We start from the raw sequence: 22,121 nt of genomic DNA, 5'->3' as shown, positions 1-22,121 counted from the left end.
TCCAACCTCCCATTCCTGTCCAAAGTGCTGGAGAAGGTAGTTGCTGCTCAGCTTCAGGACCACATAAACTCCAACCAACTACTGGAGAAGTTTCAGTCTGGCTTCGCTCTGCCTCCATGACCCCCCCTGGTGGCGGTAAAGAGACACGCCAGGGTGAGGTCACAAAAGGCCCATCATTAGATTAGATTACATTTGTATTGTCATCGCACAGGGTACAAGTACAATGAGATTAATTTAGCATCTAAACATATTTACCTCATACTATAGTCTACCCATATAACTGTATGATAGCATGTACAATAGTGCTGTGTATATATTTATATTTACCGCATGTATAGATTCATATTTTATTGTCATCATGCAGCACAAGTATAGTACAACGAAAATAAGTTTGCCATCCAACCAGAGTGCACATGTGACAGTAAAGTGAAATAGTAATATACAATGTACAGGTGATTAAACTGGGTATAAATTAGTACTACTGAGTAATAGTGCTAATCAGATGTATGTACAGAGTTGTAGTATTAATATGTACAGTGATACAGGTATAAAGACACTAGTAATTAGTAAGGGATATGTATAGATATAGTATCTACAGATATGTAAAGGATTCTATGCAGGTCTGTACACAGACGGATATATATATATATATATATATATATATATATATATATATATATATATATATAACACTATATACAACTCTATCATAGAGTTATATGGGTTATATCAGCAGGTGTATAAGTAGGTATATGGAAGGATCATATGCTGGTATATCAGAATCAGAAAGGTCTTTATTGCCAAGTAAGTTTGCACAAGGAATTTCTTTTGGTATTTTGGTGCGACATTAACAGACAATTAAAAGAAAATACATTGGTGGCAGCAGTGGGATTGTTTCCTGCATCCTGCATTCCTGTTTCCTGATTTGTATGTTTTTTGTTTAATGTACTGTATATTCTATATGCCCTGTTTTTATGTTGAAACTTGTTGTGGTCGGGACTCCCTGGAAGAAGAGATCTGGTTGTATCTCAATGGGACATTCCTGGATAAATAAAGGATTAAAAAAAAAATTGTCCAGCGTGAGAAGTAAAGGGAATGCGAGAATGAATTAGAGATGATTTGACCGCTAGCTAGTTGCTAATGCTAACGGTAACGTAGCATTTAGTTTCAAACTAGTCTCCTCCTCGTCTTTCACTTTCAACAAGACATTCTGCCAAGTCCAAGCCCACTGCATACAAGACCACGAGACCCTGTTGCCCCGCCATTGTTCCATTGAACCCATGCCGTGTGCAGCAAGTTACTGCTATCTAGAATGCTGGCTTAGAACAAAATAACGAGTGAGGAAATTAATCAACGTGCTTGGCTGCACTCAGGAAACGGAAATACAGCTCTAATAATAACATGAATTATTCTAAAAGTTATAATTATTTTGTCTCGTCTTAAAACGAAGAGAGATTTCGGCACGTTTTTATTTTGTAAACTACATTTTGTGTCGTTTGTAGTCAACGACGTTGCATTAATTATTTAGTCACGTTAGTGTCTCATGATCTACATTAACGTCTCGTCTGGGGGGGGGGGGGGGGGGGCTTTGTTGACGACCATATTTAGTCATAATTTCCGTTGACTCAATGAACCGTAAAGGATGCGTTCTCACCTGTACCCATGTCTGCTTCCCTGCAGGTGGTTTGAGACGCCGTCCAAGGTGTTCTACCACGCGGCCACGCAACACGGGGGCAAGGAGGCCTACACCGGCCAGTGTCTGTGGGAGGGGTGTGAGCCCTTCCCCCGCCAGAGACTCTCCTTCATCACCCACTTACAGGCAAGACACTGTGCTGCCAACATCATCATCATCTTCGTTTTACATATACCTTGTATTGTATAGATAGAATATACCTTGTGTATTAATAATAATAATGGATTGGATTTATATAGCGCTCTTCATGACACCCCAGTGACCCCAGATCGCTTACAGAGTCCATTATTTGTTCATACACAGTCATACCGGTATTGTGTTTAGTTCTATAGTTTAGTTTATAGTATATAGTTTATAGCTATTTATACAGATAGCATAGTTTGTATAGATGGGATATACGTTGTGTATTGTGTTTAGTTTATAGTTTTAGTTTATAGTATATAGTTTATAGCTATTTATACAGATAGCATAGTTTGTATAGATAGGATATACGTTGTGTATTGTTTAGTTCTATAGTTTTAGTTTATTGCATATAGTTTAGCTATTTATACAGTTTGCATAGCATAGTTTGTATAAATAGAAATCTTAGATAAATTACAAATCTACTACGGTTGAGGAGCCGGGAAAAACAAGAATCTCACGTTTTTCTGAATGTATGTACATTTAAAAAACAATGACAAACAGTGACAATCAAATAATCTGAATATAGAACTTTTAGGCACTAAGGTGCGAAGACTTTCTAAAACAAGGAATTTGGTTTTATATATTTACAGTAAATATCAACGTGAATTTGAAAGGGATGGAAACAAAAAAGAAAATGTTGATTTGAAAACTCTTCTATCGTTTCACTTCCAGGATAAGCATTGTTCTCGGGACGCCTTGCTGGCTGGACTCAAGCTAGAGGAGCAGGCACAAAGCCCCAATCAGAACGCTTCCCTGTACGTACCAACCTGATATTACTCTCTGTAATGTACCAACCTGATATTACTCTCTGTAATGTACCAACCTGATATACTCTCTGTAATGTACCAACCTGATATTACTCTCTGTAATGTACCAACCTGATATTACTCTCTGTAATGTACCGACCTGATATTACTCTCTGTAATGTACCAACCTGATATACTCTCTGTAATGTACCGACCTGATATTACTCTCTGTAATGTACCAACCTGATATTGCTCTCTGTAATGTACCGACCTGATATTACTCTGTAATGTACCAACCTGATATACTCTCTGTAATGTACCGACCTGATATTACTCTCTGTAATGTACCAACCTGATATTACTCTGTAATGTACCAACCTGATATTACTCTGTAATGTACCAACCTGATATTACTCTGTAATGTACCAACCTGATATTACTCTGTAATGCCACATCAGCTAGTCCACTTAAAACATATTGTCTATTAAGGGCGGCTACGTGGCGTAGTGGGCAAGGCGCTCGCCACGAATGCAGAGACGCTGGGATTGCCTGTTCGATCCCAGCGCTCCACATTGCTTTCAGTTTAGCTGGTCGTCCGTACTAATACATATTGGCCGTATTAGGGGGTGGGAAACTGATGGGTGGGGATCGGGCGTTGTGGACAGCGACTCCTACAGGTCGGTTGGTGCGCCTGCGCAGTAGAATCAGGAAGTGTCGGGGGCAGCGTGAGCCTCCCACGCGTTACTCCTCGCCACTGAGAGATCGAGCTGCGCAGGTGAAAAGATGCGACTGCTGTTACCTCAAGTACCGGAGGGGACTTGTGCTATGTATGACTTAGTCCACATTGCAGCCGGCTTGTGGGAGGCAAGAAACAGCGTTCGTGACAGGGGAGGGTTGAATTGGATGATACGAAATTGGGATGGGAGAAAATATAGAAAATGGGAGAAAAAGTGGATAAAAAAACAAAAACATTGTCTATTATTTTATAGATCTGGCCTGCTCATTGTCCAAATTGGTACAGAGACCAGATGTAACTTTTACAGTATAATCTTAATAATAGTGAACTTGGAAACTTTTCAAACGTGTGACATGCCTCAATTAGGGATGTCCCGATGTCTGCCCCGATCCTGATCTGAGTTATTTAATGAGTATCTGATCTGACTCATTTAATATTGAGTATCTGATCTGACTCATTTAATATTGATTATCTGATCTGACTCATTTACTATTGAGTATCTGATCTGACTCATTTAATATTGATTATCTGATCTGACTCATTTAATATTGAGTATCTGATCTGAATAATTTGATATTGATTATCTGATCTCACTCATTTAATATTGAGTATCTGATCTGACTCATTTAATATTGAGTATCTCCTGACACCGAGTCCCAATCAGGAATGAGTATTTTCCTAGATAATACAGCAGCACATTACACCAAGTGTATTAACCCTTTCACTGCCACACTACAGAAGGTTAACCCTTTCACTACCACACTACAGACGGTGTTATTGAATAGTTCTCTAACTGCAGCCCCTGTGTCCCCCAGGACTCCACCAGTGGCAGGCAGCTCTCCAGCACCGCGAGCACAGAAAGCTATAGTCAATCATCCCAGCGCTGCTCTCATGGCCCTGCGCAGGGGCTCCCGGAACCTGGTGTTCAGGGACTTCACTGTGAGTACCACCCTCTCTCCCTCATCCTCCAATCACAACTGTTGCTTAAACCCCTCTCCCCCTCATCCTCCAATCACAACTGTTGTTACCGTTACACCTGTTGCTTAAACCCTGCTCTTTTCTTGAATCCTCCAATCACAACTGTTGCTTTAACCGTTATTCAGATATTCAGTCACCTCACGGGACCTCTGGTATTGGTTGCTATAGACCTGTTCGCTGTATACATCAGACTCTGTGTGTGTGCGCATCAAGGGGGCAAAAAGGAAGGTAATCCTGGTCAGAACAACGGGGCAGACTACTATATATACCCCAAAAAATATGTGTGTTCCTGTGTGTGCCGCCCATCGCATGTGTGTCACTGCATGATGATTAAAGACTTCTTCAAAAGTCCAGTTATTATTATTATTTGCATTTGTTAGCCATGCTAGCGATCTAAACAATCAATCCAGGCCAAAGCTAGATATGTAAAAGGTGAAAGACTCGCACTCACAGCCATGCTGATTTGGCCAAATGACATCCAGACAACGTTTAGTCAGGTTTCTCCATAGAGGCCCGTTGTACTTCTTTTGGCGCAGCAGCTCGTGCTGGCCCGGGGCAACTTAGTCACGTGACTCAGTTGGTATTGCTGATTGGCTCGAACATGGTATGTTTGTAAACAGCGAACAGGTCTATTAACCCGTTAATCGCCAAGGACGCCGTAACACGTCAGTGAGATCAATATTTCAAAAATCTGTGATGGCAATCATATTTCTCCCGCGGAGACTTGAGATCTACTGTTGATCTCCTCTCAACTCTCCAACGGTTCAAGAGCGCCATCTGGTGGCGGATCGCCCAAACAGTAAACCGGAAACGGAAACTGGTGCTCATCCAAATTCGGTCCGACCACTCTCTATAGCTCCCGGGACTCGAGCTCGACACAATGGATAGCGATCCGTTACCAATAACTCGATAAACAACATGATTTGGACGTATATACTATTATACAACCTGGAAATGGATCGCATATTTCAACATCCCATAATAGCAATCTTTTTGCTCCACGCTCATCGCCCAACGGTCCGAGGAGACTGGGGTAAGTTTCAGCGTTTATTATGACCGTGTTTGATACAAACTGCTCTGATGATCATATCACCCACACTACATGAATCAAAACATAGTTGTATATTAAATAACATTTTACACATAAGATTCTAACGTTGGCCACGGAATTATAAACGACCCCCCCCCCCCCCCATCCGGTCAACATCAGATGATGAGTAGTAACTTCTAGAAGCACGTCCATTTGAAATTTTTTATCTGCCGCCGATCGCTATCAAACTGTATTTGATCATCAATATAATGCATTTAGGGCTATAAATCACGTTCTGCAGAATGCTGCAGAAAACGATAAAAACATATTTATACTTTAGACCGTATTTTAGTATGAATATGTGAATGAAAAAGTAGAACGTTGCTACATCCTAAACGATAGATAATTGACGTTGAATGGGCCATAGTAATGTCAATTTAGCAATACAATTTAAAAAGTTATAGCCCTGCAAAGAAGGGGAACATCTCCATAGACAAATAGAGCTGGCAGAGGATGGTATAAGGATGTACATAAGCGTGGCAGAGAAAGGGTTAACACTTTGAGTGCCACTCACGGCTTTTCTCGGGTTTATTTGAAAACGATTCATAAATAGGCAGACAAATGACAACGTTCTGGAATATTCCAGTAAAAGGCGATTATCATAGGCATGGGTTGTTTTTCCCCGGAAAACGGGTGATTTTCAAAATGCTATCAAACGGAAATGAAGCGATAAAAATACAATCTGCCTTGCCATTGTTGACTGGAAAATGAGTCTTTGATAAGCGACGGGCAGATTAGACACATAGCCATAATTTAAAACATAGATTAGGTGATATTAACGTTGGCCGTGGATGGTGGCATTCAACGGGGTAAAAAGGAAAACACGGCCGGCACTGAAAGTGTTAACTTAATCAGTGCCAGCCAATAGACGCGGACCGCTGTAGCTGGGCCAAGCGTTAAAAGATACGACTGCGTGACCTTGTTTGTAGAGCTAAATCTATATTCTATATTATAGGGCTGACCTTCGAAGCTTTTTTTGACAATCGAAGCTTCGGGGCCGAGCTTCGATTTTAATTCGAAGCTTCGAAAAAGAAAAAAATATATATATTTTTTTTTTTTTTTTTTTTATGTTGTGGGACTTGTACAGCACTTTGGTAAACTTTGTTGTTTTTAAATGTACTCTATAAATAAAGTGGATTGGATTAATTAATTAAGTAGCCCCTTTCGTGACTGTGACGCAGCCAACAAGGTTTCACTCGGCTGCGCAGTGGGGCTGCTCTCACAGCCAACGACATGACATTACATAATTATGTTGCAACCTTCGTCTATCAAGCAAACTATTATATTATATTTAATTTATAATTATATCAGACAATGCACCTACAAAAGCAGATGATTACAATAAAATTAGCCAACTTGGTAACACATTAGTCATAGCAGCATAAGCATAGCCTTATTAATGTTTTGTGTGGCGTTGCCGTAGTGTACAACTGATGCATTTTGCATTTTGGAGGCAAAAAAATAAAAATAAAATTGAGTTTGATCTACTTTTTCTCCCATTTTCTATTTTTCTCCCATCCCAATTTCGTATCGTCCAATTCTACCCTCCCCTGTCTCGAACGTTGTTAGGCCATGCCTCCCACAAGCCGGCTGCAATGTGGACTAAGCCTTACATCACGTGTCCCCTCCGGTACTCGAGGAAGCAGCAGTCTCATCTTTTCACCTGCACAGCGCGATCTCTCAGCGTTGGGGGTCTGCGTTTGGAGGGCACGCCGCCCCCGTCGCTTCCTGATTCTGCTGCGCAGGCGCACCAACCGACCTGTAGGAGTCGCTGTCCACAACGTCCGATCCCCACCCATCAGTTTCCCGCCCCCTAATACTGCCAATTGTATTAGTATGAACGACCAGCCAAGCTGATAGCAATGCGGAGAGCTGGGCTCGAACCCAGCGTCTCCTGCATTGGTGGTGAGCGCCTTGCCCACAGCACCACCTAGCCGCCCCCTTTTATTTTTTGTTATTAATTTTTTTACACTTCGATTTTTTTTTTAATGTTCGAAGCTCATGCCATCGAACGAAGCTTCGAAGTATTTAAGACAGCCCTACTATATTATAGCCATGGATACAATATTATAGTAATTTGACACTGTTTCTTCTTCTTCAAGATGCAAAAAAGAGATCGTTTTTCCATGCATACGTTCCTGTGTTATACCGTGGTGAATATAAGTATGGTTTTACAGCGTTATGGGGTAATTCCTGAAAGGCTGTGTAATAGCCATATAGGCCAATTCTACTATTTGCGTTGGCGTTTCTTGCCTATATCTATTCTGAATATTTAAAATGGTTTCAATACTCATTTCCCGAAATATCGATATTTAATTATTATTATTATTTTTTTTTTTATTGTATAAGGAAGTTGCATTGTTCATTTCAATACCTGTAATAGTACAGTAGTCCACACACACACATGTGCATTCAGTTAAGTCGGAATATGACTGTAATACAAACAGTTCAGTTTGTCAGGTACACAGATTACAGTGTTTACATCTGTCTGCTTGAGAAAATACCATGTTCTGCAATAAAAATTATTGAAGTGAGATGAACAGTTATTTTTAAATGTGTGATCTAAAGATAAACAAAGGGTTTTAAAAGTGTTATATTTATCTTCTCTTATAGGACCAGAGAGAAGCTGAGGAGAATCAACCAGCAACAAAAGCAATATTTATTAAAAAAAGAAAAGAAAAGAAAAATATTAAAAAAGAAAAAATACGTTTTAAGATTGAATCTTTTTCCCTGTGGTATCGAAAATGGTATTGAATATCGCTACTTTTCAAGGTATCGTATCGAAGTTCGAAATTCCAGTATTGTGACAACACTATTGCCTATACACGCTAGTATCAGCTGGATCGGTATGAAAACCTTGCACAATCAAGCCAGAATTTACGTCAGATTATCCTTACCTTTGATCGGGAGTATTCCAAAAATAATATTCCAATTGTTTGATCGATATCTGCTCCATCCGATTTCCATTTGGCCCACGACATAACCAACCACAGCATATGCATCGGATGTCCCGTAGACGTTTGGATGCGACCGATTGAACCTCTATCTAGCCTTGCCGTCTACAGAGAATCGGTGAGAAAAAAAAACGTTCAGTGTAACACAGGGTCTGGAACAGGGTTTACTGCAGCTCGATACTACCACCTGGGAGAATCTGGCCGGTACTGCACCCTCTACGTCGCAGTAGGCCTTCTAACGGCAACATACGGGTCCCTGGCATTGAATAGGATATTAAAATCGAGAAAAAAAGAAAAACGAACCAAAAACGTAATATTACGTGGTTGGCACCCAACGGTTGTTGGGCAAACACGTAATATTACGTGAATGGCCCCGATTGAGTTCATGATTAAACCTAAAAAAAAAAATATCTAACCCTAACTAACCTTACTGTCATGCACTTGTCCTAATAAACAAACCTACACTGTAGCATGCAACACTTTGATGAACATTGTTACTCAGCTGATAGTTGTGCCCTTCCTGATGACTTGTCGTACAGAACTTGTAAGTCGCTTTGGATAAAAGCATTCAGCTAAATGACTAAATGTAAATGATGTCATGTGTGGCACTGATTCACTGCATGGAATACGTCAATATAACCTGCCTCTCCCTCTTTCCAGGACGAGAAGGAGGGGCCGATGACCAAACACATACGACTAACTGCTGCCTTAACGCTAAAGAACATCGCCAAGCACTCCGACTGCGGTCGCAAGTAAGTGTGGAGCCGTCGCAAAGGTTTCTAGTGTTGTTGTAATGCCTTCACTGGTGTCCTTGAGCCATCCCTGATGTCCAGGTTAATATTGGGGGATGGCCGTGATCGATTACTTGCTGTTTCAACTGGACTCAGTGGTTTTTCGTAATTGTTTTGGTTGTTTGTGCCGATGAAACAGGAAACTTGCTTTGAGATCTGACGTGTTGCAGGGAGTTGGAAACATTGATAGTAAATTTAACGTTACCACACAAAGTTTGTTAGCTTAGTGCAGGGGTGGGCAACTTTGTATATGGTGAGAGCCACTAAATTTCCACACTCAATCTGGGGGGCTGCATTGTTTATCTGCAGTCCCGCCAGTAGCACCCCATCACTCAAATAGCCCATAATAGTCACAGATGTGATAAATAAGGCATATAAACAATTATAATTTGTTGTAACTTTGTTTTTATTCCATTTCAAACGCATTTAGTAATGCTTAATTTCAACTTTATGAATTTATAAATACAGCTGAATTTGAAAGTATTGCTTTAACCCAAATATATACAAAAATGACAAATTATAATTAAGGCTTCTATTAAAATAAATGTATGAACTTAAAGCCCACTGCTCAACAAACACAAAGCAGAATTCCTGCTGCATTTCACTATAACAGTAAATCTCAAGTTCAAGTTTCTTTATTAGTTGTCATACAGAAGTACAGAATACTTTTATACAAAATGCTTCTTTCTGTTTCGCTCCAGAGACTGTGCTAGGCAAAAATAGATAATAAAATAAGTATAGCAAGTATAAAATAGAAGTCAAGTACGTAGACAAAAATGTTCAGTGTATATATATATATATATATACAATGCTCTATGTAGAATAGAAGTGAGTTACCATACAATATACTATACAGTGCAAAGCAGAAGTGGGATGAGGTACAACTTAGGTACAATATAATTTACAGTAAGGTGTAATGAGGTATTGGTTGTAGTGCAAATTCTTTACCGATAAATATAAAGTGTGCTTAGGTGTACTAAAGTGGTTAAAGTGGGTGCTGCAGTGAGTTGTATGTTTAAAGTGAGTGTGTGTGCCGTGAGTGCATTTGATGGTTGTTACATAGTGTTATTGTTCGTTGAGCATCCTGATGGCCTGGGGATAGAAGCTTCTTCTGAGTCTTTCTGTGCTTGCCATGAGACTCCTGTATCGCTTGCCTGACCGCAGAAGTTCAAAGAGGCAGTTGTTTGGGTGGCTCGAGTCTTTGATAATTCTCTTAGCCTTGCCCATGCACCGCTTGTTGTAAATGCCCTGGAGAGTGGGAAGCCCCCCTCCAATTGTGCGTTCGGCTGAGCGGGCCACTCTCTGTAGTCTGCTACGGTCTTGTGCTGTGCTATTCTCAAACCAGGAGGTGATATTGCCAGTCAGTATGCTCTCTATTATGAGTAGAAGTTCTTAAGGATCTTCTGACTGACGTTGCCGTGCCTTCTTCACAACACTGTCAATGTGTGAGGTCCATGTCAAGTCCTCGGATATGTGGACTCCGAGGTACTTAAAACTGTTCACTCTCTCAACCGGTGCCCCGTCGATGCTGAGGGGGCTGTAGTCCCTGACCCCCGACCTCCTAAAGTCCACAATCATCTCCTTTGTTTTGCTGACGTTCAGGGAGAGGCTGTTCTCTTGACACCATCCCGCTAGAACCTTGACCTCCTCCAGGTAGGCCCTCTCGTCGTTTGCAGAGATCAGGCCCACCACTACTGTGTCGTCAGCAAATTTGATGATTGTGTTGTTGTTCCGCTGTGCCACACAGTCATGTGTGTACAGGGAGTAGAGGAGGGGACTCAGAACACAGCCCTGGGGGGCCCCTATGTTGAGAGTGATGGATGAGGAGGTGCAGTTGCCTGCTCTCACCACCTGGGGTCTGCCCGTCAGGAAGTCCAAGTCCCACTGGCAGAGGTCATAGTTCAAGCCCAGGTCCCTGAGCTTGGCTATGAGTTTGGAGGGGACTATGGTATTGAATGCTGAGCTGTAGTCGATGAACAGCATTCTCACATAGTGCAATAATAAATGATTTTGTTAAATGTATAAACATTTATCCTGCTACTAAACAAAACATTCCTGAGTGCTTCATATCCATAACATGCATTTCAGTGTTATTAGTGTTATCTGAACACTACAAAAGTAAACACGCACACACTCACTTTAAACAAACAACTCACTACAGCACCCACTCTACACACTTTAGAACACCTAAACACACTTTATATTTATTGGCAAAGAATTTGCACTACAACCCATACCTCAGTACACCTTACTGTAAATTGTACCTAAATTGTACCTCATCCCATTTCTGCTTTGCACTATATAGTATATTGTATATTAGTATATTGTATTTCATTTTCATTTCAAACCTTTATTTATACTCGTGAAAGCACTGAGCTTTCCCTCATTTACAGTGATGACGAGTTAACAAAGGACACAAATATCATAACAGTTATTAATTACAATGAATTTCAATTACTACAATGATGGATTAAAAACAATTACATGATTCAGTACATGGGTCAAGTGCAATGCCTTTAAACTCCATGAATGACGGGAATGCTCCGAGCTTTAGAGTCTTTTGCAGGGTATTCCATGTGTATGGAGCATCGTAGGAGAAGGCAGACTTTCCAAGCTCAGACCGAACTCGAGGCACCCTGAGCACAAGCCGATCATTCTAACGAGTTTGGTAGGTGACAACACTCCAGACCAACAAAGATGTAATATAAGGTGGAAGTTTGCCAATAATTGCTTTGTAGATAAAAAGATACCAATGATAACTACGTCGCAACGAGAGAGATGGTCAGCCTACCCTCTCATACAAAAGACAATGGTGAGTATCATATTTGTCACCCGTAATAAATCTTAGGGCGGAGTGGTAGGCAGAATCCAAAGGCCTTAATGTAGACGCAGACGCATGCCTGTAAATGACATCACCATAGTCCAATATTGACAAAAAAACAGCCTGTACAATTCTTTTCCTACAGAACATAGGAAAACTAGCGCGGTTACGGTACAAGAAACCAATCTTTTGCCGTAATTTTGTAGCTAGGTTATCTATATGGAATTTAAAAGAGTTTATCATCCAGCCATATACCAAGATATTTATACTCACTAACTCTTTCAATATGCAAACCATTTGCTGTTGTTAGGTGTAGCATGTCATAATCTATAACCCTGGCTCTAGAAAACATCATAGACTTGGTTTTACTAGCATTAAGCACTAACTTGAGCTTAGCTAGAGCATTTTGGAGAGTGTCAAATGCAAGCTGCAGGTTCACAATAGCTTCCTGAACAGTATCCGCAATGCAGCGGACAACTGTATCATCCGCATAAAGATGAGCCTGACAACCTGCTAGTGCTGAAAGACTAGAAACAATATCATTAATATAGATTGTAAAGAGGACCGGCCCCAATACCAAACCCTGTGGTACACCCTTAGACAATGGCAGGAAATCAGATTGAAAGTTACCTGAATTCACAGATTGACACATTGAAGCAAGTGATTGTCTACTGTATCAAACGCCTTTGAGAGGTCTACAAAGAGAACTGCACAATGCTTCCCATTGTCCAGGGCTGAAATAATGTCATTAGTGACCAAAGTAACAGCTGTAATAGTACTATGATTTGCTCTGAAACCTGATTGGTGAGTACTTAGCACTGAGCAACTTGAGAAAAAGGTTTTTAATTGGTTGTTTACCAGGGTCTCCAGTGCTTTGGCTAGAAATGATAGTTGAGATAGGACGATAGTTATCCATCTTATCCTTATCCCCCCCTTTATGCAAGGGGAGCACTTGCGGGACTATGCCAGATGCGATAGAAAGGTTAAAGATGTGTGACAATGGCTCACAAATGACAGGGGCTGCCAGTTTTATAAAAAAATAGTATAAATTGTCCACACCAGTAGAACACTTAGGGTCTATGGATTGCAAGATATTGAGAGTTTCACTAGATGAAAATGGCTGGAAGGAAAATGTAGGTACACACAAGGCATGATCGAAGATTGGGCTAGGGTCAGAGTCAACATCCAGTGGAGCCAGCCCAGTAGACAACCTGTCAAATAAGGACCCAGCCTCAATGAAGTGTTTATTGAAAGCAAGACAAATTTCCTGAGGAACCGAGTTTTTACAATCAGCCACACAATGGCAATGTAGCAGGGTTATTTTGACAGGTTTACTGCACCCCAAAATTTAGCTGGGTTAGAGTAGGAATTCGAGACTAAGTCTAAAAAGTTATCAGATTTAGCCTTCCTCACAGCTGCAGTAGTTCTATTTCTAAGTTGTCTGAAGGAAAGCCAGTCTTGCGTATCCCCAGTGCGTCTAGCACGTGACCACGCAGAGTTCCGCTCAGAAAATAATGCCGACAGCTCACTTGAGAACCACGGTGCCACCCTATCCTTAATCCTAGTCCCTTTAGGAGCATGTTTATCTACAAAGCAATTAAATGTCTTTATAAAATAATCCAGTGCAGTTTGCACATTATCAGACCCTGCTAAACATAGACTATTATTAGTAGCAATGTTCTCAAAAAAAGGTTTGGGGGTTAAAGATTTTAAGATTTCTCCTTTGAACAATACGTGGTCTTGATTTCAGCAGCTTTGTGGATCTAACACAGACCGTAGGACAATGATCACTAATGCCTAAATCAAAAACACCACTAGCAGAGATCCTGTCACATCTTTTAGAAAATATCAAGTCAATGATAGTGGATTTAGCATGATCTTTAGGGTTTGGTCTAGTGCTCTCAGTAATCAACTGAGTAAGGCAGAGGTTACCACTCACCTCCTTCAGGTAACTAGAAGCAGCATTTCGCCAGTCCAAGTTAAAATCACCCAGCACTAGCATCTCTGAATTAGAATATAATGACAGTATATCCATAATTTTATCAGTAGCACTAGCCTCAGCTTTGGAAGGCCTATAGACACCAATCAAAACTAAAGAGTTACAAGGCCCCAAATCAACCTTCAGCACAAGTAATTCGAAACACTTTGGAACTGTGATGGTATTCAATACTGAAACAGACAAACAGGATTTTACATACATTGCAACCCCACCCCCTCTGCCAGCTCTGTCGCTTCTATATAAATTATACTGCTGTAAAGCTGCAGATGAGTCATTGTCAGATTTTTTTAACCAGGTTTCCGATAAAACCAGAACATCAGGATCAGCCTGAGATACTAAAATGTTCAGATGGTCTAACTTATGTTGTTGAAGGAGGCTTCGTATGTTTAAATGGATTAGGCCAAGCCCTTTCCTATCCTTGAAGGCAGATGGGCTGTTCAGACTAACTGTGGCAGAGACTGTATCATTAGGTACAGAGGTTATGGGAACAGGAACCTGAGACAAGGGGTGTACATATCTCTCATTTTTAAGATCCACCAGGTTACTCCTGACCACACCCCTCTCTTCTACATAACTGTGCCTACCACGCGACAAACCATCACATACAACAGAGATATTTTTAGGAGTAGGTCCATCAATAGGGCTTTGATCCGCCTGATCCCTGGGAGTGGCTTTAAAAACATGGACACAAGGAACTATGAGATGGATCGGACTCGCCCCATTTCAGGCCACATCCACTGTTCTATGTTTTCGGACCAGTTCCCTACTCCCACTCACTGCGGATCTCAGAGCCATGTCCATACCCATGGAGAGCAGCCGGGCTCCATTCCAGTTCGGATGAAGGCCATCCCTAGCAAAGAGCTCCGGACGTCTCCAGAAAACATAGAAATTATCTATTTAGGGAATCATCATTAGGCAACAGTAACCCTTCAGCCAGATATGAAGTTCACGGATCCTGCTGTACTTGCCATCCCCATACCTAGGGGAGGGAAAGGGACCAGAGACAATGCAGGATTTCTTAGATGACTGGACTGTGGAGATCAGGGCCCTAAAGTCCTCCCTCAATAACTCAGACTGTTGATACTTAATGTCATTAGACCCGGAGTGGATGATGATGGATGATGCCTGAGGATGGTCCTTAATGAGTGAAGGGAGTGCTGCCTTGATGTCCGAGACCCTGGCTCCTGGGAGGCAGTAGGTTCTGGCCCTCGGGACAGCCACATGACGCACCATTGAAGTCCCAATGACAAGCACAGAGGGAGGGGGGGGGGGAGTGGTGCAGGGCTCACCATCCCTTGTGGGTCTCTGTAGAGGTTTACCATTCCGAGTGGGAGGGGGGCGCGGCTGGCGAGGGGGATCCTTCAGAGACAGAGAGTGAGGCAGGGGACCCATCCACGCCTCCTGTGTGTCGGCTACAGGCGTGGTACCAGGAGCAGCAGTGAAGGACATTCCTGCATGACCAGTCTGCTGTAACACCTGCTCCCACGCCCCGGGAGAGGAGGTCGGTTTCGGTCTGGGGGTGAAGACCGGGAAACCAGGGCGCCTAGAAATGCTAGGAGTAGCTGGCAGATCCTCCTCCCGCTCCTGTGGTGGGGGGCCCAGACAGCTCCTAGCCGTAGGAGTGGGTGAGCCTGACCCCGGACGTTGCCTCTTGGCCCCTGGTGTCCGGTGGTCAAGCTCCACACTCTCCAGGATGTTGAATCTGTTGGAGAGTGAGAGAGACTCATGGGGTGGAGGGCTAAGACGTGAGTCCCAGGTTCGCCTCTTACGCCTCGACCGCACTTTAGACCAGGCCTGGGGAGGGGGGTGAGTAGGAGTGGAGCTGTAGAGCTTGGGCTTGGCTCCCTGCTTCCTGTATAGGCTCTCCCTAGAAGATCCAGCCGAACGGGGGGTGGGGGGGTACTTCTCTCAGGTCAGCCGACAGGATGGTCTCCCGATGTCTCTGCTCATCCAGATGGATGGTGGTGAGGAGGGAGACCCGCTCCAGCAAATCCTCCAACTGCTTGGCGATCTGGCAACAGCCAGTAGTGGAACACTCCAGTGGGGGACCGGCGCCCGATGTCATCCTGGAGCTGTAGGCTCAGGCAGAGCAGGCTGGAGGCCTAGTGGAGCTGGAGGTCCTCGGGTGGAGATGGAGGCCCAGTAGAGCTGGAGGCTAAGTGGAGCTGGAGGCCCGGTAGAGCTGGAGGCCCGGTAGAGCTGGAGGCCCAGTAGAGCTGGAGGCCCAGGTAGAGCAGGCTGGAGGCCCAGTAGAGATGGAGGCCCAGTAGAGCTGGAGGCCCAGTATACCTGGAGGCCCAGGTGCAGCTAGTGGCCCAGTAGAGCTGGAGGTCCTCAGGTGGAGATGGAGGCCCAGTAGAGCTGGAGGCCCAGTAGAGCTGGAGGCCCAGGTAGAGCAGGCTGGAGGCCCAGTAGAGATGGAGGCCCAGTAGAGCAGGCTGGAGGCCCAGTAGAGATGGAGGCCCAGTAGAGCTGGAGGCCCAGTATACCTGGAGGCCCAGGTGCAGCTAGTGGCCCAGTAGAGCTGGAGGCCCAGGTGTAGCAGGCTGGAGGCCCAAGTCAGGCCAAAGTAAAAAATATATCTCTCAGTCCACAGGTCAATAAGCCTCTGCTGCAGATCTAGGCTATAGACGAGCCACACTGCAGCAGGTGATGGGCAGGTAAGCAGGAGATTATTCTTCCAACTCTGGACTGGATTGATAGCAGGACTAGCAGAGCCAGCTAAGCTACTGCAGGTCTTCCAGCTCTTGGCTAATTGCTAACAGAGCCAGCTAGGCTAGGCTACTGCTAACAAGCAAGAGCACAATTTCAGAAAAGTTCCCAAAAACAGTATAAGTAGTCCACTGTTTTTAAAGCAGATTAAATGAAACGGACCTTTTCAACTGGCAGTACAATTCCATGTTAAAAATCCATTAAAATTCAATCAAATCCAATCAAATCCAACAAACTTTTCAGGAGCTGTCATTTCACACAGCTATCACGGCAGCCATTTTGTTTTTAGGGAGGAGCCATGCGTCTCAGGATGCTCTGGTATAGTATATTGTATGGTAACTCAGTTACTTCTACTCTGCATTGAACATTGTACATATGTACATACTGAACACTGACTTCTATTTTTTACTTGCTATACTTATTTTATTTTATACTTATCTTTTTTGTCTAGCACAGTCTCTGGAGCGTAACAGAATGAAGCATTTTGTATAAAAGTATTCTGTACTTCTGTATGACAACTAATAAAGAAACTTGAAAGTAGCCAAGTGCAATACTCATCAGAATAATGAATTCCTTTTTGTGCAATTCTACATGCCTCCCATTGACCCTTTATCAAACTGGCATGACATTCACCCTCCCCCACAGTGGGTCAATAATGGTTCTGTCTATGGGCGGCTAGGTGGCGTAGTGGGCAAGGCGCTCGCCACCAATGCAGGAGACACTGGGTTCGAGCCCAGCTCTCCGCATTGCTATCAGCTTGGCTGGTCGTTCAAACTAATACAATTGGCAGTATTAGGGGGTGGGAAGCTGATGGGTGGGGATCGGACGTTGTGGACAGCGACACCTACAGGTCGGTTGGTGCACCTGCGCAGCAGAATCAGGAAGCGACGGGGGCGGCGTGTCCCTCCCACGCAGACCCCCGACGCTGAGAGATCACGCTGTGCAGGTGAAAAGATGCGACGGCTGCTTCCTCGAGTACCGGAGGGGACACGTGATGTAAGGCTTCGTCCACATTGCAGCCGGCTTGTGGGAGGCATGGCCTAACAGCGTTCGAGACAGGGGAGGGTAGAATTGGACGATACGAAATTGGGATGGGAGAAAAATAGAAAATGGGAGAAAAAAGTAGATAAAAGAAAATGGTTCTGTCTTTAATGAGACACTTGTGGTCTCTCCTGTTGGCGCACAATAGAAGGAATGTCAACTTCAATGTTTGTGCATGCGATCTGCATCAGATGAAATAACGTTTCATTTCATGTGTGTGGGGAAACACACACACGCAGTCGGGACACATCTTAGGGCTGGGCGATATGGCCAAATAATTGTCATATCACTCGATATCGATATACATGAAATAATTATTTCTGTCAAGTTTAATTAACTTCTTATGCCCGGCGGGCTATTAATAGACTAACTTTTTTGCTGCAGTAGAACGAAGTAGAACTCAACGTCACTACGAGTTGGAGAGCCGTTGCGTGTCGAGCCAACCCTTTGAGAAGCTTTGTGGTCCCGGCTTGAATTCTCCATGAATGTGTCCATATAAATCCATTTTGTTAGATCCAACATTGTCTGAATGTTTCGTAAAAGATTGTAAAAGCAGACCCTAGCGTTTGTTGCTGCGCCGCTACGGAGGTACTTAATTGCAGTTGCAGCACAAGCTTCACTGGTTCTTCTTGGCTGTCGGCTAACGCCACCACTCATTTCCGACTGAATTCACTTGCATTCAGTGTACTCTAACGGGTGATACTGTTTCAGGTGATGGAACATGTTTGTCGTGTTACCCCGTTTTGGTTAGCACCGGTCTTCAACACATTTTGCAACGAATGCTGCTCTGATTCTTGTCCGACTTTAGAAACCCAAAATGTGTCCATACTGCCGACGTTGAAACACCTTTCTTATTTACAATTTCTTCTACATTTGAGCTAAGGCCGTAGGGTTGTCGTCTCCTTCGCTGTCGCCAGGGAGCGAAATTAACTTTTTGACTCACCGGCCAGTGGCGGGTAGATGGGAAGAATCTACCCGCCAAGCAGATTTCTTAACTGCCAACTTTTTTTTAATAAAATATATATATTATATAATCATACTTGTAGTTGTATTATCTGCGAGACATCGCCACCTCGCTGTCTGCAAACAGCTCCACTGTCTGTGTGTATACTCTAGTGGCCTCCACTAGAGTATCAAGCTGGATAGTGGGTGAGCACCACTTCCGGCCGCTCACTTCCGGTTTTGGCACCTCGCCGATCGGCCACCAGATGGCGGTCTTGCACCGTTGGAGAGTTGAGAGGAGCTCTAGAGCACCCGTCAAGTCTCCGTGGGTGAAATATGATTGCCATGACAGATTTTTGAAATATTGATCTCAAAGACGCTGTACGACGTCATTGGCAGATTACGCATGGCGAGGAATGACGTCTAAACACGTCATTGGCGATTAAAGGGTTAAGAGTCAGATAGTCCTAACAGTGTTTATTATTAAGAGTCAGATGGTCCTAACTGTTTATTATTAACACATTGTCTGCCACGCAGTATGCCCATCCTTATGCCTAGGGATGCCCCGATCACGTTTTTTGCCACCGATACCGATCACCGATCGTCGTGAGCCATATCGGCCGATACCGATCCGATACCGATCGTTTTTGATTAAAAAGAAATTAAAAATTATTTATATAAATTTTTTATTTTTTTTTTAATAAAATATATATATTATATAATTAGACTTGTACTTGTATTATCTGCGAGACATCGCCACCACGCAACAAGTCAAAATGCTCGCTATCTGCAAACAGCTCCACTGTCTGTGTGTACTCTAGTAGCCTCCAGCTCCAAAAAGGATTCTCCGGCGCTGCAGCGGGACCCTATTGGTAACGTTATGCTTTGGTCATTTCACATTCAGCAAGCCCTCAGCTCGAATACGCATTCAATCAATGTTATAAGACATTGATATCAGGAGCTATCTGTAGCTACTGCTAGCCGGCTAGATGACGTTAAGACAACTATTTAGTTCAATCGGACATTTCGTTTTGAACTGTGAACTAACGTCAGCTAACGCAAGCTAACGGAGATATCAACATTTGTTGATATCCGGAGCTATCAGTAGCTAGCCGGCTAAATACCGTTAGACAATGCCTACTAAAAGTGAATAGTTGACTGGGTAATTTTGTTTAAACAGTAACGATAGCTAGGTAGCTAACGTTAGCTCAGGTCGAATGCACTATCTAGACTCAGCAGAGGAGGTCCGCCTCCTCTGTGTTTACAAACTCTACACGGGTACGGGCGGGGCTAGGGACGAGGAGCAGTTTGCAGGTCCTGTGCGTCTGAGACAAGCGAGTGAGATATCCACTTGATCAGTTTCCGCGATCGGCGAATATGACTAATTATCGGAATTCCCCGATCGCATATTTATACTGATTATCGGCCGATAACGATCGGTGGCCGATCGATCGGGGCATCCCTACTTATGCCCAGTCTGCCAGTGCTGTAACCCTATGGAGATGTTTACCTTCTTTGCAGGGCTATAACTTTTTAAATATTATAGCTATATCGACATTACTATGGCCCATTCAACATTGGTTATCTATCGTTCCGGATGTGGGAACGTTATACTTTTTTTATTCATACATTGTTGTGTTAATACCGTCGAGAATATAAGTATGTTTTTAAGGTTTTCTGCAGTAATTCCTAAAACGCGAGTTATATAATAGATTATCGATTGGCGTTTCTTTCCTATACATGCTATATTAAAAAATTCAAATGTATATGATCCGTATACATTATGCTTCATCATGCGTGAAGGAAAGGGGGGGGGGGGGATTGTTTATAATTCCTTGATCGTCAGTAACTGCTTTATTTAGTATGGGTTGATATGTTGATCAGATGGATTGCCGTGAAATTAATAAACAATTGGGCTGAAAATAACGTTATATTCCTCTTACCGTTCGCCGATGAGACTGGAGGAATAATATTCCAATTATTTGACGTCGATCTGCTAGATCCATTTCCCGTTTGTATGATGCAATAAACGCCGAAATCATATTGATTATTGCGTTTAGAAAGCGATCCAATGCACTCGTGTGTATCGAGACCCACGTTACAAGATATTACTGCCGGAGGAATTTCCTCGATGCACCGAGCGCCACTTCCGGTTTGGCTTGCAGTGTAACTCGCCCAACATCCACCAGGCGGCGGTATTGAGGCGTTGCAATATCAGACAGGGTTCAGCTGCAGTCCCGGAGGGAGGCTGGATGAATTATGAATGCCATGGCGAAAAAATGAAATATTGATCCCAAGAACGTGTTCATTCGTTGTTGGCGCACAACGCATGGCGGGTAATAACGAAAGATCACGTTTTTGGCGCACAATGTGTTAAGAGTCAGATAGTCCTAACAGTGTTTATTATTATTAAGAGTCAGATAGTCCTAACAGTTTTTATTATTAAGAGTCAGATAGTCCTAACAGTGTTTATTATTAAGAGTCAGATAGTCCTAACAGTGTTTATTACTAAGAGTCAGATAGTCCTAACAGTGTTTATTATTAAGAGTCAGATAGTCCTAACTTCTCAAGTTCACCAGCTGTTAGTTCTCCAGCAATCCAGGAACTTGCTGATTGATTTTTCTCTCTCTCTCTCCTTTCTTTTTCTCTTTCTCTCTCTCTCTCTCTCTCTCTCTCTCTCTCTCTCTCTCTCTCTCTCTCTCTCTCTCTCTCTCTCTCTCTCTCTCTCTCTCTCTCTCTCTCTCTCTCTCTCTCTCTTTGTCTCTCTCTCTCTCTCAGGTTGGTAAAGAGGCATGAGAACCACCTGTCTGTGCTGGCGCTCAGCAACATGGAGGTGTCCACCACGCTCGCCAAATGCCTTTATGAACTGACGCGCTCGCTCCAGGCTTGAGGCCAACAGGAGGACCTCTCTCTCCCCTCAGAAGAGGGGCTACCGCCACCTGGTGGTGGGGACGGAGGGGGGCAGTAACTGACTGACTGTAACCTCCCTGCCAACCCCTCCTCACCCTGTGCTCCAACCCCGCCCTCTCCCCAACCCCACCCACACACACAACAAACTGCCATGGGGGTCTTCCACCAGCCGCCCACCAGGGGGAGCTCTTGTGACTGCTTCCCTGAGGGACTCCCAGCGACGAAAACCCCAAATACGAGCACATTTCTTTTCTTTTTTTCTAAACCCGTGACCGTCTGGCAAAGGACTGGTGTGAGGTGGTGGCGGGCAGACAGAAGGACACACGGGGGGCGCTCTGCTGGAGGGGGGGGGGGGGGGGGTTTGAGGGTCGAGGGAGGATGACACCGCTGGTGACTGGCGCAGTTTTTTTTTTTTTTTTAGAACTTGGTAGCTTGGTTTTCTTACTTGAGTCGATATATTTTCACTTATTTATTATTGAAAATGAATACCATTACAATTAAAGAATCGTGTAAATATTTGTGAAT

General features: G+C 43.4%; 1 protein-coding gene across 3 annotated transcripts in view; it reads left to right on the top strand.

Annotated features, from left to right (window-relative positions):
• Positions 1-21,911, top strand: part of arid2 (AT-rich interactive domain 2) — a 103,038-nt gene extending 81,127 nt beyond the window's left edge. For all 3 annotated transcript variants that reach the window (XM_084330591.1, XM_084330593.1, XM_084330592.1), the window contains 5 exons: positions 1,681-1,819; positions 2,549-2,631; positions 4,174-4,297; positions 9,041-9,132; positions 21,465-21,911. In XM_084330591.1, coding sequence (XP_084186717.1) covers positions 1,681-1,819; positions 2,549-2,631; positions 4,174-4,297; positions 9,041-9,132; positions 21,465-21,576 — 550 coding nt within the window. In that variant the 3' untranslated portion in view covers positions 21,577-21,911. The remainder of the gene's footprint in view (positions 1-1,680; positions 1,820-2,548; positions 2,632-4,173; positions 4,298-9,040; positions 9,133-21,464) is intronic.
• Positions 21,912-22,121: the final 210 nt, after the last annotated feature.

The sequence above is a fragment of the Notolepis coatsorum genome, assembly GCF_963971535.1.
Source record: "Notolepis coatsorum genome assembly, chromosome: 15".
NCBI classification, from domain to species: Eukaryota; Metazoa; Chordata; class Actinopteri; order Aulopiformes; family Paralepididae; genus Notolepis; species Notolepis coatsorum.
The sequence above is the reverse complement of the archived record's forward strand: the minus strand, read 5'-3'. Positions and strand labels throughout refer to the sequence as shown.